Below are 24,364 nucleotides of genomic sequence, written 5' to 3' on the forward strand. Positions count from 1 at the left end.
TTTGGCCACCTCATGTGAAGAGTTGACTCAGTAAGACTCTGATGCTGGGAGGGATTGAGGGCAGGAGGAGAAGGGGATGACAGAGGATGAGATGGCTGGATAGCATCACTGACTCAATGAACATGAGTTTGAGTAAACTCTGGGAGTTGGCGATGGACAGGGAGGCCTGGCGTGCTGCGATTCATGGGGTTGCAAAGAGTCGGACATGACTGACTGACTGAACTGAACTGAACTGAATAGCTAAATATTGTCCCATTACCTAGATGCACAGTATTGTTCAATTAACTAATCCCTTTTTTAAAAATTTAGGTGTTTTTAGTATTTCACTATAATGAATAATGGTCCATGGACATTTTTATATATACATCTTAGCATGCTGATGTGAATATTTTCCTAGAGTACATTTTTAGAAATAGGCTTATTGATAAAAGTTATTTGATCATTTCTTAATAAATTTGATACATATCATCAAATTTCCTGCTAAAAATTATATAAATTTATATTTCTACTTGCTGTGTGTGAGAGTATCTCACCAATTTCTCATTGAAAGTATAGTTTTAGTTCAGTTCAGTTCAGTTCAGTCGCTCAGTCGTGTCCGACTCTTTGTGACCCCATGAATCGCAGCACGACAGGCCTCCCTGTCCATCACCAACTCCCGGAGTTCACTCAGACTCACGTCCATCCAGTCAGTGATGCCATCCAGCCATCTCGTCCTCTGTCATCCCTTTCTCCTCCTGCCCCCAATCCCTCCCAGCATCACAGTCTTTTCCAATGAGTCAACTCTTCGCATGAGGTGGCCAAAGTACTGGAGTTTCAGCTTTAGCATCATTCCTTCCAAAGAAATCCCAGGGCTGATCTCCTTCAGAATGGACTGGTTGGATCTCTTTGCAGTCCAAGGGAGTCTCAAAAGTATTCTCCAACACCACAGTTCAAAAGCATCAGTTCTTCGGCGTTCAGCTTTCTTCACAGTCCAACTCTCACATCCATACATATAAAGTATAGTTTACCAGTTTGCAAATGAATAACACCTCATTTGTTTTTATGTGTCTATTAAATAATTAGTGAGACTGACCATTTCTACATGTTTACTGACTACTTTATGGGTGATTTGTGTATCTATAGACTTTTTCTTTTTTTCCCCCAAGAGTTTAGTTTTTATGATTAATTTTAAAATATCCTTCTGTACTTTATAGTATTACTTTTAAATGCCAACATTTTCCTTACAGTCTTTCCCTTGACTTTTTTTAATATTAGAAATTTTAAAAATTGTGTAATCGTTAAAGCTGTTTTTACTTCACAATTTCTTCCTCAATATTATGCTTGGATAGAGCTTCTGTACTCCAAAATAATATATTTACTTACATGTTATTTCTGGTTCTTTCATGATTTCATTTTAACATTGATCTTTAATCCATTTGAAATTTATTTGGGAGCAGGATAAGATACAATTTTCTGCCTTATGTTCCTAAATAGTTAAACTAGTTTTCACAAGTTTATTCATTAATCTATATTGAATCTTCTGGAGTCTAAATCATCAAAAATGTAGATGTATCCCTCAACAAAACCATCAGAGAGATCCCACGAGAGATCTACATTAAAAATTATTGTGCTACTTTGTAGAAGTTATTCATACAGAACCTTATTGGCATAGCTAAGAAAATATTCTTAAGTAATCTTGTCGAGGTATTTTGTGGCTTATAGCAGGTTGGAAACTGCACAAAGAGGGGCTGAATAAAGAGCAGAAAGTGCTGTAATTATTATAAGTAGAAGGAGACCAAAAAACTAAAGAGTGGACAAAGTTGTACTATTTGACTGTAGTATTCATAATTTTTACCAAGCCCCTGAGGGAGGAAAAACAAAGTTTCATTATCTTTACTCTTTTTTGTTTAGGAAGCTCATTCATTTTGATATTTGGCAAAACTAATACAATTATGTAAAATTTAAAAATAAAATAAAATTAAAAAAATAAAAAGGTTTAAATCAACAGGCTTTGATGAAAGAACTGAAAAAATATGGTAAAATGAAAAGGATTTTGGAGTCAAACAAACTTGGATTTCAATTTGAGGTTCTTAACCTAAAGAATCCATGACGTTGGGAACAGGGTTAGGTTATTTTAAACTGATTTTACTCATCATAAAATGAGGATGATAAACAATCTTTGTACGTCCTTGTTGTAATCAAAGTGATATACAGTCTCATCACGTTCATCTTTATCCACCTCCTCCTAACCTCCAAGCCTGTCTGAAGATGATTTCTTGAAAATTCCACATAGATATGGCATTCTCCTCAGCAATTTCAGGAGCTGTTTGTTTGTGGTTTATAATTAAGCCAAATGGTTCTTAAACTAGAAGAAAAGTTAAGTCTTATTTCATCAATAGATCTTAGTTAACAGAGTCCAGTTGGAGACACAAGAATACTGGCATAGATCCTGGAGCTATAGGGCAAAGAAGAAATAACCAAGACCCTAGGGCCAGAAAGATAGAATCTGATTCTTGGTCCTATCACTGACCAATTAGCTGAATACTCCACTGACCAGCTCCTACCTGAGCTCTATTTTTGTCCATCTGTCAAAGAGAGACGATACCCAACATGCAGAGCTATTGTGAGGATTTGGCACAAATAAGTAGGTTAATCTAGAAATATACTTGAAGAATGTGGCAACCTAGAGGGGTTCTCAAGTGATAATTTAGTGGTTGTATGTTTTATTTTTGTTAGTCTTTTTACTTTAGCCTAATTTGATGTGGGTCAAAGTAAAGAATGACTCAGGCATAGCTTTTAAATACAGAAGAATTATTTGCTTGATATAGTCATATACAGAATAAACTTTAAAGAATTATTCGTTTTAGGAGTATTCCTAAAAATGCCTAAATACTTGTGAAAACATTTTGCAAGTATAATCTCTACAATCTAAAGCCACACAATGCAAACACAGATGAAGGTCAAGCAAGAACACATAAGTAAAGAGGAAGACTTTCCCTCACTCTCATTTTTATGCTCAGACTGTGAATGTCAATTAGCTCAATCAAGTCTTGCAGATAATGTCAGCTGTCAGTCATTCCTAGGTAGTGATGTGTGAAGTTTGTTAGCAGGCAATGGACTACTTGAGTGATGAATGAAATAATGAGGACACAGAAGCCTGAACAAAATTTCCCTTTTTCTAGTAAATTCCTCTCAACATAGGAGTTTAGGAGAGGGAGAGAAAAAATCACATTAAAATTTGTTTTACAGCAGTGTTCATTTAATGCCATGTCTACTTGAAAACATTCATCCTTTAACCTTGTAGTTTTTAAAATTAATACAAATGGCAAATAATTGTGTGTGTTAGTTGCTCAGTCGTGTCTGACTCTTTTCGACCCCATGGACTATATATAGCCTACCAGGCTCCTCTGTTCATGGAATTCTCCAGGCAAGAGTACTGGGATGGGTTGCCATTTCCTTCTCCAAAGGATCTTCCCTACCCAGGGATCGAACCTAGCCTGTCTCCTGCATTGCAGGTGATGCTTTACCACCTTAATTATTTGCCTGCAGTTGTAGGCACATAATTAAGCATCATAATTTTCATCTGTACTAGTCAGTGTAAGCAACATTAGCTACTACAAGAGGTAAGACCCCAAACGCAACGTGCTTTTTACAACTAAGGTTCATACTAACTGTGGGTAGTGTCACGCCTCTGCATAGCTGTCTTCCATTCAGTGACTCATGTATATTGACATCCATCTGGTGACAACAAAATCTGGAACTATGTTGGGATGTTTAAAAGCTAGGACTAGAAACAACTTACATTATTTCTACTTACATCCTGTTTTTCAGAACCCTGTAACTTTAACTCAGTTTAACTGTAAGGGAGGTGGGGAAATGTAAAAGAACTCTTAATAGTCTCTGCTGTATTAACCAGATTTGTTTTATTTGAACAGTCTTTTAAAATCTAAGGTTTTAACTATATCATATCAAGTTGAGCCATGGTTTGAAAATACTAGTCACAAATTTGAGGGCATTTAATATGTGTAGACTAGATAGATTCTTTATATATATTACTTTATTTGAAAAATTAAGAAAATACTATTCATGTGATAAAATATTCAAACAGTAAAGAAAGGTATAATATTAAAAGTAATTAATCCTTTTCCCTTTGCTCTGATCTCTGTTGTTGTTTTGTTCTTTGCGACCATGTGGACTGTAGCATGCCAGGCTTCCCTGTCCTTTACCGTCTCTGGAGTTTGCTCAAACTCATGTCCCTTGAGTTGGTGATGCCAACCAGCCATTGCATCCTCTGTCGTCCCCTTCTCCTCCTGCCCTCAATCTTTCCCAGCATTCAGGGTCTTTTCTAATTTACTACATCCATTGATGACAACTATTTTTTTTTTTTCGGCTAAAACAACACTTATTTATTAAGTCACAGTTCTGGAAGGCAGAAGTCTGAAATCAAGGTGTCAGGGCTGGCTTTCTTCTGGAGGCCTTAGGGGAGAATCCTTTCCTCGAAATAGCTGCAAACAGAGGCTACTTAGATTGCCTGGAAAATGGTCTCTTCCTTCAACTTCAAAGGACATCACTGTAGACTCTGTTTCCATCATCCCATCCCATTTGCTGATCCTAAGCCTCCTGCCTGCTTCTTCTTATTTCATTTTTAATTTTTTTCAATGTTTTATTGTTTTTTAATATAATTTTTTCATTTTCTAAATTGAAGTATAGTATATACAAGTGTTTCAGGTATACAGCAAACTGATTCAGATATGTTCTTTTTCAGTGTTTTTTCCATTATAGATTATGACAAGATACTGAATATAGTTCCCTGTACTAACAGTAGGTCTCTGTTGCTTATCTATTTTATACATAGAAGTATAAATCTGTTAATTCCAAATTCCCAATTTATTCCTCTCTCTGCTTTACCCTTTGGTAATTTTAAGTTTCTTTTCTGTGTCTGTGAGTTTATTTCTGTTTTGTAAATAAGTTCATTTGTATTATTTTTTAAGATTCCATGTATAAGTGTTATCATATGATATTTGTCTCACTTCTGACTTAGGTCACTTAATATGATGATCTCTAGATGTATTCTTATTGCTACAAATGGCATATTTCATTCTTTTTTATGGTTGATTAATATTCCATTACATGTATGTATATACCATATTTCCTTTATACATTTGCCTGCTGATGGACATTTAGGTTGCTTCCATGTCTTAGCAAGGAAATGTCAACTCACTCCAGTGTTCTTGCCTGGGAAATCCCATGGACAGAGGAGCCTGGTGGGCTACAGTTCACAGTGTCTCAAAGAGACAAACAATTTAGTGACTGAACCACAGCAGCAACAACAACAACAACCATATCTTAGCTTCCACATCTTATAAATAGCGCTGCTGTGAACATTCACAGCTACTTCCCCTTTTTAAAATTTTTTATATTTTTATTGAAATCTAGTTCATTTATAATATTATATTGGTTTCAGGTACATAGCAGTGATTAAATATTTTTATATATTATACTCCATTTAAAGTTACTATAAAATATTGACTATATTCCCTATACTGTATAATACATCTTTATAGCTTATTTATTTTATACTGTTGTTTATGTCTCTTAATCTTCAACCCTGTCTTTCCCTTCTACCTTTTCCTCTCCCCACTGGTAACCACTAGTTTGTTCTGTATATGTACATCTGTTTCTGTTTTACCTTATTCATCTGTTTCATTTTTTAGATTCCACATATAAATGATAATACAGTATATTTCTTTACCTATCTGGCTTATTTCACTAAGCATAACAACATTTGGGTCCATCTATGTTGTTTCAAATATGTCATTCATTTTTATGGAAATAGTTCATTCTTCTTTATGACCAAGCAATATTTCATTGTTAATCGCTCAGTTGTATATGATTGACTTTTTGTGATCCCATGGACTGTTGCCTGCCAGGTTCATCAGTCCATGGAACTCTCCAGGTAAGAATATTAGCAGTAGGATTGCATTCAATTCTCCAGGGGATCTTCCCAAACCAGGGATTGAACCCAGGTCCTCTTGCATTGCAGATAGATTCTTTACCATCTGAGCCACCAGGGAAGCCTACCACATATTTTTTATTCATTCATCTGTTGCTGGACAATTAAGTTGTTTTCATATCTTGACTACTGCAAATAATGCTATTATAAACATGGGAGTGCAGGTATCTTTTTAAAATATTTTTGTTTTCATCAAATATATACCCCATAGTAGAAATTCTAGATCATATGGTTGTTCTATTTTCAATTTTTCAAGGAACCTCCCCAAAATGTTTTCCATAGTGGCTATGGAAATTTAGATTCCCACCAAGCATGCTGGGACAGTTGTGGGGAAACTGACCACTGGGCAGTTTCAGTCTGCTTCCTTTGCCTTGTTTTGGGACTGAACAAGCATGTGTGCACTCTTCACAAGCAGAGTCTAACTTTCTTACAGCTCCATTGTCAGTCCCACTGGTTTTCAAACCAGCTAAGTGTATCTTGGTGTCATACACCCTAGATGGGGATTCAACTGCCCACCCCCTGGGAAGGGTTGTCCAGCCCGTGTAGTCCCACTCCTCTTCTGTGTCCCCTCCTAGGGGCTCAGTGCCAGTCTAATTGCTTCTGTTCCCTTTCTGCCTGCCTACTTGTGGGTCTTCTTCCAGTCTCTGTTTTCAGTGAGAATTGTTCCATGTTGTTGAATTTTGGATGTGTTTATGTGGGTTGGAGAAGGCAATGGCAACCCACTGGTAGGCTGCAGTCCATGGGGTTGCTAAGAGTCGGACATGACTGAAGCGACTTCACTTTCACTTTTCACTTTCATGCATTGGAGAAGGAATTGGCAACCCACTCCAATATTCTTGCCTAGAGAATCCTGTGCACAGAGGAGCCTGGTGGGTTGCTGTCCATAGGGTCGCACAGAGTTGGACATGACTGAAACGACTTAGCATGCATGCATGCATGGGGGTTGGTGAGCTCCACATTTTTCTGCTCTTTCATCTTGATCTCCTCCTCATGACCACTGTTAGGATTCTTGTTTTCTCTCTCTAAAAAATGTATCACAATCCATTAACCCTTACCTGTAGATCCTTTGTTTATTTTATAAAAATGGATTGATTTTAATATGCCATTCTATACATTTTTAAGTTAGTAATATAGAGTTAATTTTGCATAAATACATATAAATTTAGAGTGATATTCAAAGTGTTTGACAAGTTAACATTAGAGCATGAGAACTGACCAATCAGAATAGATGCTGGATGTAGGATGGGAGAATGGTCCGGGAGCCCCAGGTGTGGCAAAAATCACCGTAATTAGGGCAATATTATAAATAAATTGGGTCAGGGCATGTACCCAAAGAAGTAGATAAAGTGTGGCTGTAAGAGGAATATAGAGTATATGCTTTGGATAGCGGCTATTTTCCAAGTAATACAAATGTTTTTCAGTATTTTAACAACTGGGCCATAGGGTTATAACAGTACTGGATGTACTTCAGTCTATTTAAAGATGGTGTAGCAGAGTAGTACCATAATTTTACAATAAATAAAGGTATTGATACATAATTAAGTTGTCCTTTATATCTAAAATTGTAGGAAATGCAGCATATTATAAAATAAAAGCAAACCACAAAAACAAAAAACACAAATGAAAAAGAAAGCTTGTGTATATAATTTGGTGAAACATTGAGAGATTATCCATAAGACAAATTCCTAGCTGTGGAATTGCCAAGTCAGTTTTTATTTTGATTGATATTTCTTTGAAAATGTCAAGTCAGTTTATAGTCATCCAAAGTGAAGAAATATTTTCCATATCTTATCCAACAGTTTGCATTATTACATTAAAAAACTTATAACTTTACTCAATTTGATAATTGAAAGATTAAGGAAATATCCATTCTTGCTTAGTCATCATTTTGTAATAGTTGAAAACTTGTTAGATTTGGAGACATTTAGAGATAGAACATTATATCTACTACTGTGGGCAAGAATGAAATGGAGTAGCCATCATAGTCAACAAAAGACTCCAAAATGCAGTACTTGGATGCAGTCCCCAAAACGGCAGAATGATCTCTGTTCGTGTCCAAGGCTAACCATTCAATATCATGGTAATCCAAGTCTATGTCCTGACCAGTAATGCTGAATAAGCTGCAGTTGAACAGTTCTCTGAAGACTTACAAGACCTTCTAGAACTAACACCCAAAAAAGATATCCTTTTCATTATAGCGGGCTGGAATGCAAAAGTAGGGAGTCAATAAATAGTTGGAGTAAGGGGCAAATTTGGTCTTGGAGTGCAGAATGAAGCAGGGCAAAGGCTAACTAATAGAGTTATGCCAAGAGAATACACTGGTCATAGCAAACACCCTCTTCCAACAACACAACAGAAAACTCCACACATGGACATCACAGGATGGTCAATACTGAAATCAGATTGATTATATTCTTTGTAGCCAAAGATGGAGAAGCTCTATATAGTCAGCAAAGACAAGACTGGAAGCTGACTGTGGCTCAGATCATGAACTCCTTATGGCAAAATTAAGACTTTTAAATTGAAGAAAGTAGGGAAAACCACTAACCATTCAGGTATGACCTAAATCAAATTCCTTATGATTATACAATGGAAGTGAGAAATAGATTCAAGGGATTAGATCTGATAGAGTGCCTGATGAACTATGGATGGAGGTTTGTGGCCTCGTACAGGAGGCAGTGATCAAGACCATCCCCAGGAAAAAGAAATGCAAAGAGGCAAAATGGTTGTCTGAGGAGGCCTTACAAATAGCTATGAAAAGAAGAGAAGCTAAAGGCAAAGGAGAAAAGGAAAGATATACCCATTAGAATGCAGAGTTCCAAAGAATAGCAAGGAGAGATAAGAAAGCCTTCCTCAGTGATCAGTGCAAAGAAATAGAGGAAAACAACAGAATGGGAAAGACTAGAGACCTCTTCAAGAAAATTTGAGATACCAAGAGATATTTTCATGCAAAGATGGGCACAATAAAGGACAGAATGGTATGGCTGTAACAGAAGCAGAAGATATTAAGAAGACATGGCAAGAATACACAGAAGAACTGTACAAAAAAGTTCTTCATAACCCAGGTAATCACGATGGTGTGATCACTCATGTAGAGCCAGACATCCTGGAATGTAAAGTCAAGTGGGCCTTAGGAAGCATCACAACGAACAAAGCTAGTGGAGGTGATGGAATTCCAGTTGAGTTATTTCAGATCCTAAAACATGATGCTGTGAAAGTGCTGCAGTCAATATGCCAGCAAATTTGAAAAACTCAGCAGTAGCCACAGGACTGAAAAAGTTCAGATGCCAAAGAATGCTCAAACTACCACATAATTACACTCATCTCACAGGCTCACAAAGTAATGCTCAAAATTCTCCAAGCCAGGCTTCAATGGTACGTGAATCGTGAACTTCCAGATGTTCAAGCTGGATTTAGAAAAGGCAGCGGAACCAGATATCAAATTGCCAACGTCCGTTGGATCATCAAAAAAGCAAGAGAGATCCATAAAATTGTCTACTTCTGCTTTATTGACTATGCCAAAGCCTTTGACCGTATGGATCACAAAAAAAGTGTGGAAAAATTTTCAAGATATAGGAATACCAGACCACCTGACATGCCTCCTGAGAAATCTGCATGTAGGTCAAGAAGCAACAATTAGAACTGGACATGGAAAAACAGACTGGTTCCAAATCGGGAAAGGAGTACATCAAGGCTGTATATTGTCACACTGCTTATTTAACATATGCAGAGTACATCATGAAAAATGCTTGGCTGGATGAAGCACAAACTTGAATTAAGATTGTCAGTAGAAGCATCAATAACCTCAGATATGCAGTTGACACTACCCTTATGGTAGAACGTGAAGAACAACTAAAGAGCCTCTTGATGAAAGTGAAAGAGAAGAGTGAAAAATCTGTCTTAAAGCTCAACATTCAGAAAACTAAGATCATGGCATCTTGACAGTCTTTATTTTGGGGGGCTCCAGAATCACTGCAGATGGTGACTGCAGCCATGAAATTAAAAGACGCTTGCTGCTTGGAAGAAAAGTTATACCAACCTAGACAGCATATTAAAAAGCAGAGACATTTCTTTGCCAACAAAGGTCCATCTAGTCAAGGCTATTATTTTTCCAGTTGTCCTGTATGGATATGAGGGTTGGACTATAAAGAAAGCTGAGCACCGAAGAATTGATGCTTTTGAACTGTGGTGTTGGAGAAGACTCTTGAGAGTACCTTGGACAGCAAGGAGATCCAACCAGTCCATCCTAAAGCAAATCAGTCCTGAATATTCATTGGAAGGACTGATGCTGAAGCTGAGATGACACATTTGAAAAGACACTGATGCTGGGAAAGATTGAAGACAGGAGGAAAGGGGACAACAGAGGATGAGATGGTTGTATGGCATTACTGACTCGATGGATGTGAGTTTGATCAAGCTCCGGGAGTTGGTCAGAAAAGCCTGGAGTGCTGCAGTCCATGGGGTTGCAAAGAGACAGACACAACTGAGTGACTGAACTGAACTGAGTTAGACTGGTTGCTTGTATTTGGATTAATTACTATGAGTTTGTCTTCTCAAGTATAAAATGGAGATATTATAAATGTCAAAACAATATTGTCTGGTTTGTTCTTCCAGATTAATTTTAGAATGATTTTCTAAGGCTCCTCAAAATTCGCAGTAAAGTTTTTATTTGAAATATATTAAATATTTAAATCAAACTTCTCAAGAACTTTGTTAATAGACTTCCTGAGTCCGTGGGATATCTATATTAAATCAATCCCTGTTTTATATCTCTGAATAAAGTATGTTTTTCTTTTTTTTTTTAATTTTTTTTTCTCTAATTTTACTTTATTTTTAAACTTTACATAATTGTATTAGTTTTGAGTTTTGTATTAGCGTTCTACAAGGTAAGTGTGTTTTATTGTTGCTAGATTTAATGAAATGTTTTTCTTTTATATCTTCTGTTCATTAATTGCATATATGAACATTACTACTTTATAACTGTAGTACATTTATAGTTATATGATCTCTTTATAATTCCCTTTTCCCATTTAGCTTTATACATATTACCGATCTATCTCTAATGTCTATCGATGTAAATCACAATATATGCAATATGATAACTTTATCTACTTCATTCCTATAGTTTTATTGCATATTTCTTCACCTTAATATTGTCTACATATTTCTACTCTAGCTGTCCTTTTCATTTATACTATTCCTTCTTGAGACTGAGTCCTTGTAAGGAAAGGAGTGTATTTTCCTTATATTTGTGGTCTGGTAAAATTAAACTAATGCCTGACATGAAGTAAACACTCAAATGTTTTAAGTGAATGCCTGAGTGAATAATTTTGAGCTTCAGATTCAAGATTGTTGTGGGTTATCAATGGAAAGCATTAAACAAGACAGAGAAGCAGACAGAAGTTAAATGGCACAGACACAGAGCCTTGGTACCCAAGAGACTCATGTGGAAGGAGGCCAAATAGATAATTGACTTCCCAATCAGGATAGATACAGGGGATACCTAACTGATGTATCACTGAAGTGGAGAGAAAGTTGCCCATCTGGTCTTTCATCCTGTGAATATAAGCAGCAAGGCTGTGTTAATCCCAACTGGCTGGTCAGTGAAGCAAGAGAACTCCATTTATTATTGATTCCGGGACAAAGAGAGACAGCCAGCAGTTAACCAGATATGGGACTGAACTCTGACAGGTTGGATCATAGGAAACTATTCTGTAATCAGCATACCAGAAGAAATTAAACCTTTGATTTGATTAAGAGAAAGTGTTTTATAATAAATAAGTAAAGTATGAAATAACTCAATGAATTTACTCACCAGTTGAGACTAACATGTGCCACTAATTGCAGCAATAATAAAAATAAACACAGAACTAGCTAATGTTTATTAAGGATTTATTAGATGCCAAGCATGTGATTGGTGCTCTACAGAGATTAACTCACTTAATCCTCAAGTCAATGAATTCAGTGTGATTTTGGTTGTATTTTACATGTGGGAAAATACAGCTTAGAAAGCTTGGTGAGTAGCTTGAATAAATTCACATACTAGTATGTGGTGAAACTGATTTGTGAGGAAAAGTCACAATTATCAATCACTACTTTTTTTCACATGAAGAGCTTTAACATAAATACCAATGTCAGAGCTTCACTTTCTGGCATTATTACTTAATTGATCTGGAGTAGGGTTTGGTGATATTGGTATTTTTTAAAAAGCTACATGGTGATTTCAACATGTACTGAGTTGAGAACCATTGACCTACCAAGGCCCATTACTGACAGTTTAGCCTTGCCCTCCAGTTGTACCTTGTCAATACAAAGGAAGGACAATAGTCATATAATTTCAAATAGTTTTAAGATTTATTTTCATTCTTCTATCCTCTGTGCATTGTCCGTATTTATTTATCCTGGGTTTACCTCTCTGATCCTGCCTGCTGATTGATTGTTTCCTGCCTGCTATTGTCTCCTGGAATGTTTCAGTATACAGCCTGGGTTATAAAGTATCTTATGTTTTGCCTCTGCTGCTGCTGCTGCTGCTGCTGCTAAGTCGCTTCAGTCGTGTCTGACTCTGTGTGACCCCATAGACGGCAGCCCACCAGGCTCCTCCATCCATGGGATTCTCCATATCTATATTGAGATAGGATTGCTATTATCATGCCTTCACTGCTCTTGTAAATCTTTCCCTATATTCTTCTCAGTTTTATCAAACAGGTTGTAGTTGATTAGGTTTTATTAAAATCAGTTGATTAGGTTTCTTAAATGCCTCATTGTATTAGTTTTACTAATGATTGATTTAACAGTGCTTATACAAATTGCTGTAAATAATAAGTTTCTGGTTCTAGATATTTCCATGTAGTCAAAAAATTATACTAAGACCAGATTCCCACCACCTTTCTGTATTTTCCAACATAATAATTTACCCTTCCTCCATTTCTAACACAGGCAATATTATTAAAATGAAGTACTATCACAACAATAGGGAAATGGGCAGAAGGCATATATACACACTTGAGGAAAAATGAAGTACAAAAAGAAATATAAAAATAGTCAATCTAATCAGTGAAACACCAATGAAATATTTTTATATATGGATTAGCAACATTTTTTTCAGATATTCTACCTTATAATTTATATATTTATTATTTTATTGTTCATGGTGTCATCATGATTGAATGCAGTCTCCACAAGGGAGGCAATTTTGTCTGTTTTGGTCAGTGATATATTGTAAGATCTGAAGCCAATGCCTGTCCTTACATAGACAATAATAAATATTTCCCAAAGAAATAAATACCTGTGTGAGTGGGTCCATAACAAAGATGTGTGGTGCATTGTATATATTATTATAAAACCGGCAGGGGTATGAATTCATGTAATAATTCTAAAGAGAAATCTGTGAAAGGGTATCATGATTTAAAAAAAATATATTTTCTTTGGATGATTATTCACTTACACTTCTAAACTGTGCTTTAAGGATGCAGTCAGTAAAGTGGAGATTTATAGATAGAAAACCATGTTCATAGCATTGATAATCATATGGGAAACAAATATAGCTTATTTTAAGTAAAATGTGGTGTTTGCATTCTTTCAAAATAGACTACTGTGAAAATGCAGTAATGTTAAATGAAAGATGGAGGGTGGATAATAGAGGATGGTTCCAATTTTGTAAAAATTGAGATACAGAGACAGACAAGTTGTAAACCAAAGTGATAACACTAATTATTATCACTCAGACAGATTCTCAGAGCTACCAGGGAATCTAATAGTAATTAATCTGGTAGTAAAAAAAGTTTAATTTTTTTCTTTGTAGTAGTATAAAATGCATAAAATTTCTAAAAGAATGTATTAATATATTGCTTTGTTATCAGAAAGACACTTCATTTATTAAAATTATCTTTGTAATTCTCCAAACTCTGAGGATATATTAAATAATCTGTTACAATGTAACCTTTACAGGGCAAGTCTTTTTATCTGCTTTGTTCATTAGTGGATTCCCCATACCTAGAATAATGTTTGGGATAAAGTAGTACTGCAAAATACCTTTTGAACAAATGAATGCATGTGCAAACAACTAATGTGTCTCCCTCTTTTGAAGGCAATTTCAAAGTGTTAAGGACTGATCAGTTCCTTTTTCTGTTGAGTTGAACAATTGATCCATCCATCTGGTGGCTCAGTTTGTAAAAAGTCTGCCTGCAGTGCCGGAGACCCAGGTTCAATACCTGAGTCGGAAAGATCCCTTGGAGAAAGAAATGGCAACCCACTTCAGTATTCTTCCATGGAGAATTCCATGGACAGAGGAGCCTGTGGACTATAGTCCATGCAGTCACAAAGAGTCGGACAGGACTGAATGACTAACACTTCACTTTCAAGTGCTATTCATAGGATGTCTTCTTTCCACTGAGGAGAGACTGCTTTCTCAGGGGATGAAAATTATCTTTTTCATCATTTTGGAGGGAAATGACCAATACATGGCAGATGTGGATTCTAATGTATGTGAAACTTAAAATGCTTATGACAGAAATCTTTTGGACTGCAGCCTACCAGGCTCCTCTGTCCATGGGATTTTCTAGACAAAAGTACTGGAGTGGGGTGCCATTGCCTTCTCCGTTATCTTTAGTAAGTAACTTTAAATTATCTGAGTGTCCTCAGATGTAAAGAAAACCATAATTGTTAGTGAATATTGTTATTTTGTTATCCAGTTAAAATTTGTTCAGTTCCCCATCTATAGACAACAAAAGGAATATAAAAATAATACTGTTGGGGATGGAAACTTATTGAAAAAGGACAATAGGCCAATAATATATAAGAAATGCTATATTGTGTTTCATTGTAATTCAGTAAAGGGATGTTTGCAAGTAAGTTTTACCATGTAGCATGCAGTTTAGATTTATGCAGTTAGATATATTCCTTATTTAAAAATTTATATTTATCGCATATTTTCTCAAAACTAAAATCAAGAATGATGGATTTAATAGTAGCATTTGTTTTTTAATAAAATATTAAATAAGACTGTATCAGTGTGTACAATGAGTTTCTATTTTACACAGAGTTCTTTATTTTTTCTCTAGGATTCAGAATTTCCTACACATATGCAACCAAATCCAAACCTGGATTTAGGCAAAGAGAATCTTTGTCCAGCAAAATTTGACTACAAGCTGAATAACATATTCAGACTTCATGAACTTCCAGTGAGCTGGTAGGATTCTTGATGTTTTATTAATACTTTTGAGGTTTTATTGTCATGTCTAAATTTTGATGCTCTTGTAGCTGTTTATGATCAAAGTGGTTTGCTCTTAGCCTGTATCTGAAATTACTACTTGTAACACTGAAAGAATCTGCTTAAAGCTGCTGCAAGAACCTCAATACTAATTGGTTTAGGCACTTGATGGCAGTACAGCCCAAGTGCACGACTGTGCATTTTTAATGTAGAGGTTGCAGGTTCTTGGTTAAAATGAAGCACACGTTGTTTTTAGAGAGGTTTGTAGGATTTTTTTAAAAATAGGATCTCAGCAACTATGCATTTCATTTGATTATTTTACCTAAAATTTTGCCAGTGTACTTTTTTTTCCTCATTAACACATTGTTTTGTTTTCTTTTGAGGATCATAGTTTTGCAAACCATAATCACATCAGTGTGAAAGTGAAGCCTATTATTTGGTATTTATTAAAATGTACTATTTTATGAATCTGAATATTTACATTTATAGCAAATGTTTAAAATCTTGTAAAATTTATACTGCTCTTATTTAGAGTGTTTGAGAAAAATATTTCTGTGAAGAATCAGTAAATATACAGCCTATCATAGATTTCTATGGTAGATTAATTTCTTACTAAGTGGTCAGCTTTTGTAAATAATCATAGATATATCATTTTGATTACAGTTTAGGTAAGTAATATTGTTTTCTTGTATTTGTTCATATAATCCCAAGTTTATTACTGACCTTTAAGAACTCTAGGATTTGTACAAAAATACTTGACATACATGTTTGTCATAATAACTCCTGTTATATTTGAAAGAAAATGAAAAGTGAAAGTGTTAGTCACTCAATTGTGTCCGACTCTTTGTGGCCCCATGGACTGTAGCCCGCCTGGCTCCTCTGTCCATGGGATTCTCCCGGCAAGAAGAGTCGCGTGGGTTGCCTTTTCTTCTCCAGGGAATCTCCCCCACTCAGGGATGGAACCTGGGTCTCCACTTTGCAGGCAGACTCTACCAATTGAGCCCCTAGGGAAGCCCCTGTTGTGTTTAATGAGGACGAATGTCTCAGAAGAGAGTGTTAACCAACTCTAATAACGTACACTTACCTGTGATGAGATTTTCATTTGCTCTGAATGAACTTCTGTGGAATTTACTTTCTAAGACCCATTTGTTTGATTATTTGCATGTACCAAGAATACTGTCTATGGTACCCTGCTTATGAGCACAGTAAATATGATCTTTTCTGCCATGATGAAAACCTGTAGGTTAATGAGTTGAAAAAGTTTGTTAGTAAAAAGAACTATAATAATGATACATTCATTCCTTAAATAGTCTATTTCAACTTAAAACAGTTCATCTGCACTCACATCCCAGTCTTTTGATGTAAGGTCATGACTTTTTCTTTGATTAAGTGACTGTTGATTGGAATTCTACATCATATTTCTTTCCAATAATGCATCACCAACAAGTTCAATTTTGTAATTTCCGTAATCTAAAACAAGAGCTTGAGACACTCAGATGATCTCCTCACTTTTCTGCAGCATTAATTTAATTTTCATTGATAGCAGTTCTGCTTATCACACTCATATTTCATCACCTTGATTAATTTTTAATTATTTCACAGTAGCAAACACAACAGGCTTTTAAAGGGCGAATAACAAACTCCTTTGATGCTTTGTGATCCTGGACCTCAGCTGGTAGGAACAGCCTGTGCTAGTCTGCTGGTGCACAATCTGGGATCTCTGAACAGTCTAGGTACTGTAAGCGCAGCCTACAGTGACCAATGACTATGTGAAGGTTAAGAGAGAAGCTTTCGCTAAATGAAAACAAGGAAAAGAAAACATGGGAAACATTTGACTCTTAGTCAAAGACAAAATCTAGATTTCAGCTGAATTTATTTGCAGCCTTTGGAAAGACAGCTGCCCTGATAACTACTACTGCAACCCAGGGAACAATTTCTCTGTCATAATCTTCACTAGTTAGCCCATTAGGAGAAAATATTCTAGCATTATGAGTTAGACAGTAAGAAAAAACAGATCAATTGTGAGTAGAAAATGATAATCACTAATCTTCCAGAGTAACATACCTCAAAGGAAAATTAAGCTGTGACTTTGGGACAACTCATTTCCCTGGGAACCCCCCTCCCTTTTTTTTTTTCTCTCTGACTGTTTGTTTCTTTTCAATTTGTCTCACTTTCTGCTTCCTGATACAGCCATTTCTTTTGGGTTCCAGGTTTGTTTTTCCCCCTCCTACCTTGTTTTCTTCTACTGCTTTCTCTGTATTCTTATTGTATACCACCAGTCCTTAACTGGCCATAATAAAAAACTCAACTGTAAATTTCTAGTGTTGCTCAGATAATTTAATATTCTCTGTTCTTAATTTTAAAACCAATTACCACACTCCCTTCAGTCCATATATACACGCAGAAGTTTGGTACTTTATAAGTCTTTAATGTTGCTCAGTCCATCGGTCATGTCCAGCTCTTTTAGACCCCATGGACTTCAGCACTCCAAGCTTCCCTGTCCTTTACTATCTCCCAGAGTTTGCTCAAACTCATGTCCATTGAGTCGATGATGCCATCCAATCATCTTATCCTCTGTTGCCCCTTTCTCATCCTGCCCTCAGTCTTTCCCAGTATTAGGTTCTTTTTTTTTTTTTAAACTTTACATAATTGTATTAGTTTTGCCAAATATCAAAATGAATCCACCACAGGTATACATGTGTTCCCCATCCTGAACCCTCCTCCCTCCTCCCTCCGCATACCATCCCTCTGGGTCGTCCCAGTGCTCTAGCCCCATGCATCCAGTATCGTGCATCGAACCTGGACTGGCATCTCGTTTCATACATGATATTTTACATGTTTCAATGCCATTCTCCCAAATCTTCCCACCCTCTCCCTCTCCCATAGAGTCCATAAGACTGTTATATACATCAGTGTCTCTTTTGCTGTCTCGTACAAAGGGTTATTGTTACCATCTTTCTAAATTCCATATATATGCGTTAGTATACTGTAATGGTGTTTTTCCTTCTGGCTTACTTCACTCTGTATAATAGGCTCCAGTTTCATCTGCCTCATTAGAACTGATTCAAATGTATTCTTTTTAATGGCTGAGTAATACTCCATTGTGTATATGTACCACAGCTTTCTTATCCATTCATCTGCTGATGGACATCTAGGTTGCTTCCATGTCCTGGCTATTATAAACAGTGCTGCGATGAACATTGGGGTACATGTGTCTCTTTCCCTTCTGAGGAGAACATAGGCAAAACACTCTCTGACATACATCACAGCAGGATCCTCTATGACCCACCTCCCAGAATATTGGAAATAAAAGCAAAAATAAACAAATGGGACCTAATTAACCTTAAAACCTTCTGCACATCAAAGGAAACTATTAGCAAGGTGAAAAGACAGCCTTCAGAATGGGAGAAAATAATAGCAAATGAAGCAACTGACAAACAACTAATCTCAAAAATATACAAGCAACTCCCACAGCTCAACTCCAGAAAAATAAATGACCCAATCAAAAAATGGGCCAAAGAACTAAATAGACATTTCTACAAAGAAGACATACAGATGGCTAACAAACACATGAAAAGATGCTCAACATCACTCATTATCAGAGAAATGCAAATCAAAACCACTATGAGGTACCATTTCACACCAGTCAGAATGGCTGCAATCCAAAAGTCTACAAATAATAAATGCTGGAGAGGGTGTGGAGAAAAGGGAACCCTCTTACACTGTTGGTGGGAATGCAAACTAGTACAGCCACTATGGAGAACAGTGTGGAGATTCCATAAAAAACTGGAAATAGAACTGCCTTATGATCCAGCAATCCCACTGCTGGGCATACACACTGAGGAAACCAGTATTAGGTTCTTTTCCAGTGAGTCAACTCTTTGCATAAAGTGGCCAAAGTATTGGAGCTTCAGCTTTAGCATCCATCTTTCCAGTGAATAGTCAGGGTTGATTTCCTTTAGGATTAACTGCTTTGATCTCCTTGCTCTCCAAGGGACTCTCAAGAGTCTTCTCTAACACCACAGTTTGAAGACATCAGTTCTTCAGTGCTCAGCCTCCTTTATGGTCCAACTGTCACATCCATACATGACTACTGGAAAAACCATAGCTCTGACTATGTGGACCTTTGTCAGCATAGTGACGTCTCTGCTTTCTAATACACCATCTAGGTTTATAATAGTTTTTCTTCCAAGGAACAAGTGTCTTTTAATTTCATGGCTGCAGTCACTGTCTGCAGTGATTTTGGAGTGCAAGAAAATATAGTCTGTCACTGTTTCCATTGTTTCCTCATCTATTTGCCATGAAGTTATGGGACTCGATGCCATGATCTCACTTTTTTGAATGTTGAGGTCTTTAATAGTATAATGTTCATTGACTCAGTTATATGTTTCTTTGAAGAATAAAAAAAATTGCTTTATATGTAGCTGTGAATTTATTTTGATTTTAAATTACCATGAGTGTAAATGAAATTCTTCCTCTATGGTGTATAGGTTTCTTAACTTCATCAAAATAACAATAACAGTAATAACAATGATAATGAAAGAATATCAATAATAACAATAAACCATTTTAGTAAGCATCTGTAAATGCCAGGATTCAGCTGTTTCCCCTGTTTCTTTATGTCTCTCTGTCTCTGTCTCTTTTACTTACACATTCACACACACACAGATGAGGCTCAGAAACCTTGTGAATTACACAGAAAGAATTTGTATCAGGTCCAGTTAACTCAAAAACAAACCACAAAATAGTGGATAAGTCCATACATTGTATTAAAGAAAAAGACCAAGGAAATAGTTTCTATTTTTACAATCAAGCATATAAATTTGTCAGTAACCTACAACTATATAACCCATGAGTTTGGCCAAGATACTTTTTCCCCTGACAAATTTAACCTAGGATAATTGCTTTAAACTTAAATATTAAAATAATTCATTAGACTGTTTTTAAGTGCAGAATTTGCTAATTATATATTGTTTCCCTGGAAAACACAGATTTATTAAAATGTATTTTTGCTGGATTTTTCTAATAAGGTCATAATAAAATAAATGCACATTAAATTCCATATAATTTAAAAATTCTTGGTGTCTTACTAATTTTCATTTTTATAGAGTGCAGTTTCATAGGTTAAATCAGATTAGTTAACAGAGTTTTTGAATACTAAGATAGCTGTCTTTCTCCTGCCTTTACAAGATGCTTTACATCAGCCTAGAACATTAACTCCCATTAGTTAAAAAAAAAACATTTTCTTGACCAACCACCCCCTCCCTGCCCCCACCAAACCTATGCTGTTTCCCCAGAAGCTGCTCTGCTCATTTCCCTAAAAAGGTTGGCAATAGTGCTGATTGAACTAACAGTTTTTACTTACTCTTCCCATTCAGTGGAACTCCTCTGTCCTCTACTCTGGAACTGACTCTTGTCAGTCATTGGCTGCTGCCATGCCCACCACCAGTGGCCACTCACTCATTCTTCTCCTCTTAGCTGCAGTTGATACAGCCCACCACCCCTGTGATTACTCTCTTGACTTCATTATTTGCCTGGTCCTGGTCTTCCTGCTGGGTCCCAGACTGTCCTGCTCAGTGTCTTGTCAGTAGGCTGCTTCTCTTCTGCCAGACTTATGGCTGGTAACTGCTCTGGCTCAGCCTTCTGGCTTCATCTTTTCACAGTCTACACTTTTTCCTGTGGCCTCTTCCAAGCTCAGTCTTTAAGTACTCTCCACAGAGTAGGAAATGGCAACCCGCTCCAGTATTCTTACCTGAAAAATCCCATGGACAGAGGAGCTTGTTAGACTACATTCCATGGGGTCACAAAGAGTCAGACATGACTGGGCAGCTGATCACACAACGATAGATAATCCCCTTGGCAATATCTCTACCATTGACATCTCCCTTGGGCTTGAACACCTAATAGGCTTCTTCAAATTACCACGTTCAGAAAGAACTCTTGTTTTCCCTCAGAAAACTGGCTCTACTGATCTTCACCATTTTGCAAAAGCAAAATGTGAATTTACATGAACTTATTCAAGCTAAAAGCCTAGAAGTAATTTTAATTACTCATTCTCTCACCCCACAATTCCCACCATCAATCCAAGAGTAAGTCTGATAGGTTTTGCCTCCAAAACACATTTACATTTTCCCACTTCTCTCTATCTATATTACTGTGGCCATATCTTACACTATTGCAAAAGCCTACTAATTCATTTACTTCATGCTAGCTAAATTTATCTTTTAAAAATATAAACCAGAATATAAAATTCACTGCTTTCAGTACGATAATGTCTCCCCCCTGTTTTAAAGTAAGATCCCAAACTTCTTACTGAGGCCTACAGCACTCTTCTGGTTGGGACCGTTGTCCACCTCTCGTTGCATTGACTGCATGCTCTCCCTGCTTCCTTGTTAAGACTAAACTACCCAATCTTCTCCCTATTCTTATCTCTGCCCTCCGGTCTTTATACTAACTCTTCCCTCTATTTGAGTTTTTACTTCTCCAGTTTGTGCATGTCTGGCTCATTCTTCTCTCTAAAATCTCAGCTCAGATGTTACCTCCTTGGGTAGGCAGTTCTTGAAATATGTAACTAATGTTTTACTCTTCATTCCTTCAGTTACTGTCAATCCTAACATTCTATTAATACTTTGTTTCCATCATGGAATTCAGCAGACATGCAGTATATATTATTTTGAAGTATTTTATAAAGTAATTAGCCTCCAATTAAAATAAATAAATTAATTTACCAAAAAAAATTGAAAAAGAACATGAAATCTTAGTGTTTTCCTAATTTATAGATGGCAGAGACTGGCTAAATACTCACCAATTCAGTTTCCTCCTCCCTGGGCCTATTGGAAGATTCTATCTCCTAGCCTTCTGAAGTGAGTCATCTCTTAAGTCTTCCAATAGGATACTCTGCTCTCTCCAGTTTCATCCTCATAGCTGGAATCAGCAAACTTTGAAAGTGACAAGTTGTGTGCTAGAAGGCAAGTGCATCTCTGGGTCATGTGTTGCTTGGAGAGTTTTCAGTTGTCATCAAGCTTTGCCTGACGTCCTGATTTAACTTCCCTAACTAATGCACAATATTTTTGTGAAAATAGATGCATTAGGATATATAAGATTAATGAAACATTTTAAAAAAAGAAAGACTGAAAGTACTTTCACATTTACTCATTCAGCAAAAATGTAGTTAGCATTTATCAGGTACGACTCTGGACCATTAACTAAATACATAGAAATATGTTTCCAGCAGCTTACATTTGTTACAAGGAACAAGTAATAAACCAATAGTGAACACATATATGCTCTTGTATCTTTGATGATCATAAGTGCTACAGAGAAACACAAAGCAGACAGAGGGACATGGAATAGAGGGTGGCCTGAGGTTAAACACAAGGAGCCAGGACTCTTCTGAGAAGCTGACATGTAATAAAAACCTGAAGTGGGTGAGGAAGTGAGACATACACCAAATAAAGAAGAAAATTAGAGTTGAGGAAACAACAAACGCAAAGTCCTATCCCATGAACTTCCATAGAAGCAGTCATCAGAAATAAATAAAAAGTGACTAAGTAGCTTTTAATGCAAAAAAAAAAATGGGCATCATAGAAATGTAATTTTTTAGCATGGATCTATATATTTCTGGTAGCATGTCCAGAATGTTCCAACAAGGAGTCTGCTAGAAACAGAGTAAGTGAACTTGGATTAATAGAAGAGGAGAAGAAAATGAAGTTAGGTACTTGGGGACCAGAGAGAGAGAGACTTAAGTCCTCACGAATCATAGTAAAGAGGACTGTGAATTTTATTCTGAGAATGCTGGAAAGCTATTAGAAGATTGCGAGAAGAATTATGCAATTTGGCTTATATTATATAACAACAAGATGTTCTGACAACTGTGTGGGAATTAGACTGTCAATGGAGGTTAAGAGTAGAAGCTGGCAGACTAGTTAGGAACTATTTCAGTAATTTAAGAGAGTTATAAAGATTTTCTGGGCTAGGTTATAGATAGTGTTATAGAGACTAAATGGTAAGATTTTTAGTTTTTGATGAGAAAGTGAGCAGGATTTTTGGGTAGGCTGGGTATAGGCTGAGAGAGAAGAATTATGGATGACTCCAGGGTTTTTGGTCAGATCAAATGAAGACAGAGTGGCTATTAATTTCAAGGCTAAGGGAGGGCCAGGTTTGGAATGTGGGGTTGGTCATGTCAAGTCTGGGAAGCTTATTAAACTTGCAAGTAGACTTAGAGGTGAATGGGACCCATTGGGCTCCACTGTGAACACAATTCACAGCTGCATGTGCTGCCTGGCAAGTAGTTAATTTCATGTCATTACTGTCCCATGCACTTCCATAGAAGCACCACCAGAAATAAAGAAAAAGTGACTAAGTAGCTTTTAATGCAAAAAAAAATGGGCATCATGGAAATGTAATTTTTTAGCATAGATCAGTATCTCTGATCTTCTTTGGGCTACCAATTATATATGTTTATAAGGAATCACTACTATATTTTAAAATGTATTTCCAAGTTAAATATTAGATCCTTTTTATAACTATAAATTTAACTTGAATTTTACAATGTATATTTATAAAACGAGGATCCCTGGTGGCTTAGTGGTAAAGAATCTGCCTAAGATTCAGGAGACACAGGTTTGATTCCTGGGTTGAGAAGATTCCCTGGAGAAGCAAATAGCAACCTACTCCAGTATTCTTGCCTGGAAAATCCCATGGACAGAGGAGCCTCGTGGACTTCAGTCTATGGGGTTGCAAAAGAGACAGACACGACTTATCGACTAAACAGCAATTTACAATAAGTTGAATTCTGTTATTTTCATGATATTTATATCCCCTAACTGCTGCTGCTGCTGCTGCTGCTGCTGCTAAGTCGCTTCAGTCGTGTCCGACTCTGTGTGACCTCATAGACGGCAGCCCACCAGGCTCCCCCAACCCTGGGATTCTCCAGGCAAGAACACTGGAGTGGGTTGCCATTTCTTCTCCAATGCATGAAAGTGAAAAGTGAAAGTGAAGTCGCTCAGTTGTGTCTGACTCCTAGCGACCCCATGGACTGCAGCCTACCAGGCTCCTCCTTCCATGGGATTTTCCAGGCAAGAGTACTGGAGTGGGGTGCCATTGCCTTCTCCTTATATCCCCTAAACAGACAAGCAATATATTAGAGCAAAATATATATTTAA

General features: G+C 36.6%; 1 protein-coding gene across 1 annotated transcript in view; it reads left to right on the forward strand.

Annotated features, from left to right (window-relative positions):
- The window catches only part of LOC105003852 (sperm-associated antigen 16 protein-like), a 517,190-nt gene that overhangs the window by 2,741 nt on the left and 490,085 nt on the right, over positions 1–24,364 (forward strand). Inside the window, exon 3 of the mRNA XM_010861284.1 lies at positions 15,052–15,179. Within this exon, the coding sequence (XP_010859586.1) occupies positions 15,052–15,179 (128 nt within the window). The remainder of the gene's footprint in view (positions 1–15,051; positions 15,180–24,364) is intronic.

The sequence above is a fragment of the Bison bison genome, unplaced genomic scaffold (assembly GCF_000754665.1).
Source record: "Bison bison bison isolate TAMUID 2011002044 unplaced genomic scaffold, Bison_UMD1.0 scf7180017864471, whole genome shotgun sequence".
NCBI classification, from domain to species: domain Eukaryota; kingdom Metazoa; phylum Chordata; class Mammalia; order Artiodactyla; family Bovidae; genus Bison; species Bison bison.